At 42.0% G+C, this 9,187-nt stretch overlaps 1 protein-coding gene across 1 annotated transcript; it reads right to left on the reverse strand.

The window, feature by feature from the left end:
• Window positions 1-39: 39 nt before the first annotated feature.
• On the reverse strand, window positions 40-9,041 carry LOC102297358 (myosin light chain kinase, smooth muscle). Its single transcript, XM_005919635.3, has 17 exons — window positions 8,773-9,041; window positions 8,085-8,231; window positions 5,968-6,120; window positions 5,735-5,869; window positions 5,267-5,311; window positions 5,045-5,175; window positions 4,794-4,950; window positions 4,403-4,711; window positions 4,184-4,280; window positions 3,882-4,085; window positions 3,471-3,688; window positions 2,679-2,802; window positions 1,637-1,789; window positions 1,350-1,479; window positions 1,144-1,225; window positions 830-970; window positions 40-603 (listed from the first exon to the last, which is right to left on the reverse strand). The coding sequence occupies exons 1-17, from the start codon at window positions 8,921-8,923 to the stop codon at window positions 398-400; spliced, it is 2,583 nt and encodes an 860-aa protein (XP_005919697.1). The 5' UTR covers window positions 8,924-9,041; the 3' UTR covers window positions 40-397.
• Window positions 9,042-9,187: the final 146 nt, after the last annotated feature.

Below are 9,187 nucleotides of genomic sequence, written 5' to 3' on the forward strand. Positions count from 1 at the left end.
AAATGCATACATCCTTTGAATGTGAAAAACTTTCATGAGTTATTTTAGAACATTTATTTTTGAAAAAGTCAGCTTTTTCAAATCTTCAGTGTTTAATACATCTTACACAGCTAAATATTGTTTAAATGTACACTTTTTTTATGTGATTACAGTCACAGGAGAAAGACAAACAACCTAGCAGTACAACACCTTGTGCATTAGTAGCTGAACACATAAATACAGATTTTCTGAGTGCACTACTAACTACTTTGGCATCTGTACTAACCTTATCCAGCAGACAAGGTAACACACGTGTATTTGCGTTGAAATTACGTGAAATCTGGAGGTCGTGACTGTCCAGTCATATACCGACAAGACAAAAATTCAGCTTGGTCCTTTTTGCAATGAAGAAAAGTTTTTACGGTCGCACTTTCAGTTTGGCAGAGCACATTGCTTCCCCCAGTTTGTTTCTGGCCTTGCATACATACACCCCAGAGTCAGAAAACTTCAAATCAGCCAGAACCAGAGAACAGAGCCCCTCTCCATGATGCTCTATGGTCGCTCCGCGAGATTCAGGCACCGGCTTCTCATTGTGAAGCCATTTCACCTCTGGCTGCGGATACCCTAGGATTGGAAAAAATATAAATTTACACCAAAAGAATACAAAACAAGACAAAAAAAACTCCTCAAATACAGAGAGCAGATTAATTTATTGTTTGTGCTAATGAATTGTGATGACTGAGGTATTTTTCTAATAATTGAGAAATGTACATGTTTAAAAATAAATGACTACATATATTGATTGTAGGCCTACGTTGTTCTTTGTACATATGTTAATCTGTTACTCTACCATTGATAACACATGTCAGCTGAGCAGCTGCTCCTACAGGGAGGGTAACGTCCTTCAGGGCCTGTTGGAAATGAGGCTCAATCTGGAGCTGGTTATCCAGCGACCGGATGGCCTCCTCTGCCTCTTGGCTCCAGCTTGGCTCTACATGAGAGTGCGGATGATGACGATGAATAACATGGAAACAAGGCTTTACTGATCATAAGAGGCTAAACTTGAAGTGACAGTCTGAAACAGCGACTCATCTGTCACATCCATGCAGATCTAGGACATGGGAGGCTATTGTGTGTATGTGTGTGTCCCTTTATCCGTCTTACCCTCTGAGGAGTTGCCAGCAGAGACTGGGCTGCTGGTGAGGTTAGCCATTCGCTTTAGGGCCAAAACAGCCTTGCCAGTTTTCTAGAAGTTTAAAAGGAAAAATAGAATTGGTTGACCAAACCTTTTGAAAACATGCATTGAGATTATTGAGGACTGATAGGAGTACTTAAAAAAAATACAAAAAAACCAAACAAAAAACGGGTACCTTCCACTTGCGCTTGGCCAGAAAATGCCTCATCTTCTCCTTATTGAGGGACTTGGTGGGCCTGCGGTTTAGAGGGGTGAAAGAGGCCATCCAGCTATGGGCAAGCGCCTCGGTACATGACAGTCTGCGTCTAAAGTCGAAGTGGATGGAGATAAAGGAGCAAGTGTATGTGGTTGCTGAAATGTCAGTGATATTAATATTCACAGTTGGTCAGACGGTTTAGTAGTACTTAATTTATTGAACTACAAATGGATGTTTCTGATGGGGAAAGGCAAAGGCATTCAAACCTCCGGTCCTTTTGCAGCAGGGAACTGATAAAGTCTTTAGCTTGGTCAGAGATGTCCTCAAAACTCTCTGGGTCAAACTCGTAGCTGGCAGCAGTGACGAGAGCAAGAGTCTCAGCATCGCTGTTTCCCTGGAAGGGTGATTCTCCACTGAGTCTAGACAAGGATAAACATTATGAAAGCAAATAAGCTTCCACAGAAATTACACATCCTCATTTGAAGCTCCATTACCCAAAAATGGTATTATATTGTTGCACCCCTTCTGCCTGCAGAGCTTCCCTAATTCTTTGAGGCATACATTCACCAAGGTCCCGGAAATATTCCTCAGATTTTGGTCCATATTGACATGACAGCATCACAGAGTTTCTGTAGATTTGTTGGCTGCACATCCGTGATGTAACTTAACTCTTTCAACACAAGGTGCTCTATTGAATTGAGATCTGGTGGCTATGGAGGCCGTTTGAGTACAATGAGCTCATCGTCTTGTTCAAGGAACCAGTTTAAGGTTTATTCAGAGTGTGAAGGATGAACATCTGAAGTAATGGGTAGACTGTGATGTGCAGTTGGTATGAAGGCGCCCTCCACACTATCACAGCACCAGCCTGATGTATTGATACAAGACAGGATGGATCAATACTTTCATGTGGTTTACTATCATATGCATGTTGCAGTAAAAAATAAGATCGCATCAGGCAATGTTTTTCTAATTTTTTGGTGACACTGTGCAAATTGTACCTCAGGTTTTTTTGCACTTAGCTGGTAGGAATGGTACTCAGTGTTGTTTTCTGCCACTGTAGCTCATCTGCTTCAAGGCAGATACATTCATATCGTTTTTTCATTCATTCTTGTTCGGGCTCATACCAAGGAAGCAACAGTAGATGGCTCACTGATGCTACTAGACTCAATTGTAGAAGAATGTATAACGGCACCAGGATGCCAGGAACATGCGTACATTGTCCCTTTGAAATAAATTTAACTGACACAAACATAAAATCGGTGTTCTGCGTCCAAGTCTGTTATTGTGGTTCACTGCAGTTTTACTTACAAGATGAAGCAGATAACTCCAATGCTCCACATATCAGTTTCCAGGCCCACAGGCTCATAGCCGATAACCTCAGGAGCCACAAACTCCGGCGTGCCATGCATCACCATCAGCGACTTACCCTCCTCTGAAGAAGACAAGAGTTTTTCAGAATGTCACTCTCAAACTTATCTTACGATTAGAAGATGACCTGCTCTACCTCCTGAGCTACATCGACAGAGCTGCAGATGATATTTGTTTCTTTTAACTTATTTACAGAAGGCTCTAATCACCTCTAAACAGACCACCCACTCTGGAGCTGCTGCATCTGGAGAAAAACGCTGAAATTTCCCGCATGAATTCGCTCCACATGCCTTGATACCTTTACTGAGTTAAAGTAGCAGCTCGGCAATTATCTATTTAAAGACCTGTAGGGATGTGACACGCATTGTAGATCTCTAGGAATTTAGACACTCCCTGGTGTTATCTTCATGCATGCATGCATGCAGTGTTATTCTTCTTGCGTTTTCAAACTAAAACATGGCAAAGTTCAAGAGGTTGAAAGCGTACGAAGATACATTTATGAGTAGAAAACTCTGTCAGGAATGATGAAAAACCTTTAGCGGTGGCATTCTTTCATCCAAATCGAAACATCTGGTCTGGTCTTTAGCACTATGTGCAATATGTGTCTTAAGAGTATAAACAAGGCCTTCCCTTTTGAACTGTGCACTGATAATGATATACCAACCAGTTATGCAAGTTTTTTTTTCTTTTCTGTACCTAGTAGGACATTTCAAAATCTAGTATCAAACTCACCCAGTTCAGTAGCCAGACCAAAGTCGATGATTTTGATGCGGGTACCAGTTGTATCCACACAGACGATGTTCTCTGGTTTGAGGTCCAGATGAATGATATTCTGTTTGTGAACATACTGCATGCCCTCCAGGATCTGCTGCATGTAGCGGGCACTGGTGGGCTCTGTGTGCTCAAAGTTTTCATCCACGATGCGTTCAAAGAGCTCTCCACCTGCGATGCTAGGCAGGCAAATAACCATTCAGGGGCATGCAATGTGGTATGTGACCATCAAATTTGAACTTCTAATAGATGTCATGCATTTAACCTCTCGTAAAATACCTTCTACCACCACAAATCCCCTAGGGATATCTTTAAGTGGAGTGTACCCACTACAATAGAGAGGTTTGCTTTTACTAAACTAAGATGACTTACTACTCCATGACCATGACCATCTCTGAACGACTATCATATGCAGCCAGACACTGCACGAGTTTTGGATGGTGAAGCTTGTTCATTAGTTCAATCTCTTTGCGAGCCGCTTTCCTCTCTTTCATGGTCCGAGCTCTGTAGAACTTCCCCGCACACTCCTGACCCGTCTCTTTTTGGGTTATCCGGTACACCTCACCAAATTTTCCTCTGGAAATGTGAACATTTAAAACAAAAACATTAAGGGAGGGTTCTAATTCCTCACGACTGAAAGTGTTAGATATGGATGCACAGTTAGAGATGCTTACACTCCCAGCTTCTCATGCACATTGTAGTGGTCCCTGACTTTATTTTGGGTGTCAGGGGTCACGATGACGTATGACTCAGGCTCCGCTTTCCTTTGCTCTTTTAACACAAATAAAAGAAATGACAAAAAAGACATCTCGCAACCGGTACCACCAAAATACTACTTGGTAAATAAAAACAAAATCAAATTTTGCTAAAAATCATGCAGATATTGTACTCACTGGCAGTTGCCATCTTGACACAACCAGACTCCTGACTCGGTTCACTGATTCCTGCAGAGTTATAAGCCCTGATTCGGAAGCGGTAACGTCCCAGAGGCTCCAGTCCTGACTGGACGTGGTAGGATGTGTTCTTACAACGACTTAATTCAGTCCAGCTCTCAGATTTGTCCGAGCTCTCCTTACAGACCTCCAAGATGTACCCCAAAATTGTCGTGCCGCCGTCGTAGTTGGGGCCAGACCAGGACAGAACCAGGGACTGAGTGGATAGCTGGGAAACAACAGGCTGGGATGCTGGCGGATTGGGTCGGTCTGAGGAGAAATTTAACATTTTCGAGAAATTGCCAATATCCAAAGTCTCTCTGTGGGCATTCGTGTCAGGAATTTATCTCACCTACAACACTGAGGGAGATGGTGTGCTGAGCAGAGCCTGCTCTGTTGCGTACAATGACTGTGTAGGAGCCTGCGTCCTTTGGATCAGCATGAAAGATCTGCACACTGCTATGATTTGGCGTGGTCCTGATTGACATCCGCTGTCCTCCGAATATAGCCTGGAGTCAGAGATGGGCAGAAGTGTAAGTTAAGACAAAGGTAAAATTATGGATAAAATGTTAAAAAAAAGCCCAACCAGTCTAACATTCTTACCTTATCCCTGTTGTAAATCCAGCAGGAAGCTACAGGGAGAGAGCTGGACTTGAACTCACAGCGCAGTAGGGCCTGCTCAGCTACTCGAACCTCCACCTGCTCTGGTGGGTCTACAAACTCCACAGGAGGTCCTGAAGAAAAGCAGAGCTAGTTTGTGTCCAAGAAAGAAAAAAAAAATAAAGCCTGAGCTAAGTGCTGTTCAATACATAATGTGGTTCCTACCTTTACTGGTTGGTACCTGGTTTTGAAGACTGGTTTCTCTAAAATCTGTGGAGATTGAGGAAGTAGATTGGATTCACAGGTGTGCTATCATGTGAGAATTTAAAAAGGAACTAACCAATGGCAGTGAAGCAGTCAAGTTTGGTTGAACTGGCAAACAAGATTTTTTGTATAGTTGTAAATAAGCACATGCCAGAAATGGGATAGACTGCAAAAGTTCTTACTTACAGCCTGCTTAAAACTGAAATTTAAAAACCAAACACACAACATTTTGTTTGTTTTGTCGGCATGCATGTTTCCTCTTCCCTGCCCTCTATTATCATGAGCATATTTGCTATAAATTTGCATTATTTTCACAGGATTAATAGCATTCATGGCAGGAATAAAAGCAGAACAATTGGGGATTTTAATGCGTGTGTAACATTAAAAAGATTTTAAGGAAGTTAAACAAGTGGTCATCATTGAGCCTACCATTGTCCCTTTCTTCTCTGCTTTGCCTTGCCCCTGCCGAAACTGGGAACAATTCAGCGTTTTCATGTGACACAGCCTTGAATGTGACCTCACTGCGCAGCTCACGGTTGATTGTTCCGGGAATTTCCTTTGTTGCTGTTTCATTGTTAACAGAGTGAATCAGGCTCACTGTAAACAGATCATTTCTATGCTGCTGTGCTGATTATTAGTGGCTTTTCTGGACTTGATGTTACCTTTGACATGTAACAGAGCAGCGCTCGACTGTTGTCCTGCAGGATTCTCAGCTATGCAGGTGTACCTCCCGGCATTTTTAGGTGAGCACCGGGTCAGGCTCAGACATGCAGCACCGTTTTCGAAGGAAATGTTACTCGAACGCAGTTTCTCACCTAAACATGAACAAGTATGGTTTTATTACAGTTGTACTGAAATGCTTGAACTAATTATTATATAATTGCTTTAGTTAACAGACCTCATAGTATCATGTTATCTCAAACAGACCTCTCTGCTTTCAGACTACTGGCTTCCATGTGGGTCTTAGAGTTTCCAAAAGTAGAATGGGAGCCAGAGACACATTTAGGAGACAAACTCCCACTCTACTTTTAAGATTAGACACAAAACTTTCCGTGTTGATAAAACTTACAGTTAGAGCTGGATCAGGTGACTCCAAATTACCCTTTACTTATGCCAAGAGATGGTTTTCTTCTCCACACAATTCACTCCCCACATGTTTATGTACCACTGTCTAACTCTGTCGTTCTTCTATCTGACCATCCCTCTCTGTTTTGGGTGATATTTGAAATAAGTGTTGTATTTTCCTTTCTTAATATTTCTAGCCAGTCTGTAGACTCTTCTTCAGGGCCTAAATCACTTTCACTTTTTATGTCTGCTGGTGTTTTCTTAGATTTTGGGGGGATTTACCAGAAATTCTAGACAAACCACTCTAGTGAAATGCACGGCTGTTACATGAGTCATACAGTACTGCGAAAAAGTGTCAAGCCACCCCTCGTTTCTTTATATTTTGCTTCCAAGAAGCTGGGCTTTTTTTTTAATTGTTTTCTAGAGTGATCTTGTGCAATAGTTCTCCAGGCTTCCTGAAGATCTTTCAAATCTTTTACTTGCTTTTCTGACATGAGACTCATTGCACAACTGAGTCAGTCAAGTCCTTGCACCTGACCATTTTCAAAAGAATAGAAAAGAAGAAATGGCAATTCTACACAACTATCCATCTCATATGAAAAGGATGTTACAAATCAAGTTCTCGGGGGAAAAAAATCCAGCAAAGCCCCGGCACAGGACCGAAGAGGGCATCTCGCCTTTCAAATGATCCACCTAGTGTTCACTAATGTCTCATCAGACATGGTCTCAGTGGAAGTGTGGCTGTCAAGAAGCCAAATTGTGAAGTTACACAAATTACACAAGAAATGGACACAAAATCAAGAAATCTTATCTAGTGATGAATCCAAATTTGAAATGTTTGGTTCAAAGCATGGTCAGTATGTATGGAGATAAGAAGAGAGATACAACTGTGAGTGTCTACAGCATGGTTGAGGCGCTGCTGTGGTTTTAAGCTGCATTTCAGCCAGCAGTGGTGAAAATCCTGTCAAAATTGATGGAATAATGTATGCAGAAATGTACCATCAGATTTTGATCCATCATGCAATATCATCTAGAAAGCACCTGATTGGTGACAACTTCATTTTTTGGCGTGACAACGATCCCAAACACACTGCCAGGCAAACATGCCCATGATGGCCCACACAGGGCCCCAAGGTTTGCTGTGTGAAAGCATATCTGAATAGAAAACACACAATGGAACACTATTCATCATAGATCATCAGTCTATCAGTCTCCCCAGAGCCTGGACCTCAACATTATTGTAGCAGTGTGGCATCATCTTAACAGAGAACAGAACAAAAGGCAGCCAACATCCAAAGAAGTCCTTCAGGAAGCCCGGAGAACTATTCCTGAAGACTGCTTAAAGCTATAACAAGAATGCTGTGTTAAAGAATAAAAGTGAAAACTTTCCCCTTACATACTGTATACTGTATGTTTGCATGTTTCATTAAATCACTGCACCTATTTCGAGGGGTGTCTCAATACTTTCCACAGAACAGCAGTATATAAAGGATTTCTGTCAATAATTATCAATCAGCAATCAATTCAAAAGGCTGATCATGCTGTATTTTGTGCGTTTCCAGTGTTTGTACCAAAGTTGTATAAGAATACAATAAATTCCTGCATTCCAGATTACAGTAAATAACTGTAATTTATATAGTAGATTACTGTAAAAGTTACAATAACCTGGACTTGAATAAAGTACAACATCTCCTACATGTAATCAGTCACTTACCATTGTATAGCCAGGAAATGCTCATCGGTTGGCTCCCTGTGATAACACCTTTAAAGGCAGCATCACTTCCTGCACAGACAGTACAGTCTCTGAGTGGCTCTTCAAAGCGAGGTGCTTCCAAACTCTGAACTTGTGCCTGTTTGGCATCTTTACAAAGAAAAAGGTGAAAGACAAAGGGTTTAGTTTTCACATATTTTTGCTTGTCACTGACCCAATCAGAACAGAGCATCTTATCAAACCCTAAATCACTGCCTCGTGTTTTGTGTGTGTGTGTTGCCAAAAATGTATTTGAAGATCACTATCTTCCACTGAGTCTCAGTTCATCTGCTGTTTGAGTAATAAACACAAGTTACAGCTGTGAGCGGTGGGGAATTTGATGTCGTGTTTTTTTTAAAAATGTGTGTTTGCAGTTGTTTATTTTGGTGTTGGAATGTCCAGCAGAGTGGGAAATGGGTGGCTGCCAGTGGATGGAGTACTGCCATCAGACTGTGTACATTAGGGGGATGAGGGGAGGGGGTGGCGGGCTGTCTATACAGTTTACAAAGTAGAGCTTCTTCTTGTCCTTTGCAGCGCTCTGTGACAGTTTTAGTTAAAACACAGACAAAAGGGGTGCACCCGGTGAGACATGTTCTATTTTTTAGTTCAAATGCACTAAAGTTAACATTTCACATCTTTTTCAAGGCCTTACCTGATGCAGATGAAAATCTCAGTTTGTTGTTTCCCACCAACTTCCTCTTAATGTTACCCAGTCCATTCTCTTTCTGATGCTTCGGTTGAGGCTTGAGGGCAAATCGTAAGGTGGACACAAAAGTCTTTGGTGCCTTCCCATCTTGGTCCATCTTTGATTTCAGATGATAGCAAGTCAGCAGCTGTAGATCAGGCACTCATCTGTTAGGCCTCCTGTTCTTCTCTTAGTTGCGGTTAGGCTCGCTCCATCTAGAATCCTTGTGTGAATCTGATGTGTTGCATGCTCACCCTGTCTGCATTCGCACGTCCTTTGAGATGCAAACAGGAGGAGCCACTGCTTTCCTCTGAAATCACTGCCTCCCCCTCTGCCCCAAAGTTCACAGGAAAAAGGTCAGTTTTATCAGACGGATAATTAG

The sequence above is a fragment of the Haplochromis burtoni genome, unplaced genomic scaffold (genome assembly GCF_018398535.1).
Source record: "Haplochromis burtoni strain Fernald_Lab_line unplaced genomic scaffold, NCSU_Asbu1 Contig_37, whole genome shotgun sequence".
Classification (NCBI taxonomy): domain Eukaryota; kingdom Metazoa; phylum Chordata; class Actinopteri; order Cichliformes; family Cichlidae; genus Haplochromis; species Haplochromis burtoni.

Coding starts and splice junctions, on each gene's coding strand:
- LOC102297358 (XM_005919635.3), bottom strand. CDS start 8,923: ATGGACCAAGATGGGAAGGCACCAAAGACTTTTGTGTCCACCTTACGA. Junction 5,176..5,266: donor CCAGGTACCAACCAGTAAAG/GTAGGAACCACA, acceptor GCTTTTCTTCAG/GACCTCCTGTGGAGTTTGTA. Junction 604..829: donor GCTGACATGTGTTATCAATG/GTAGAGTAACAG, acceptor TTCCAATCCTAG/GGTATCCGCAGCCAGAGGTG.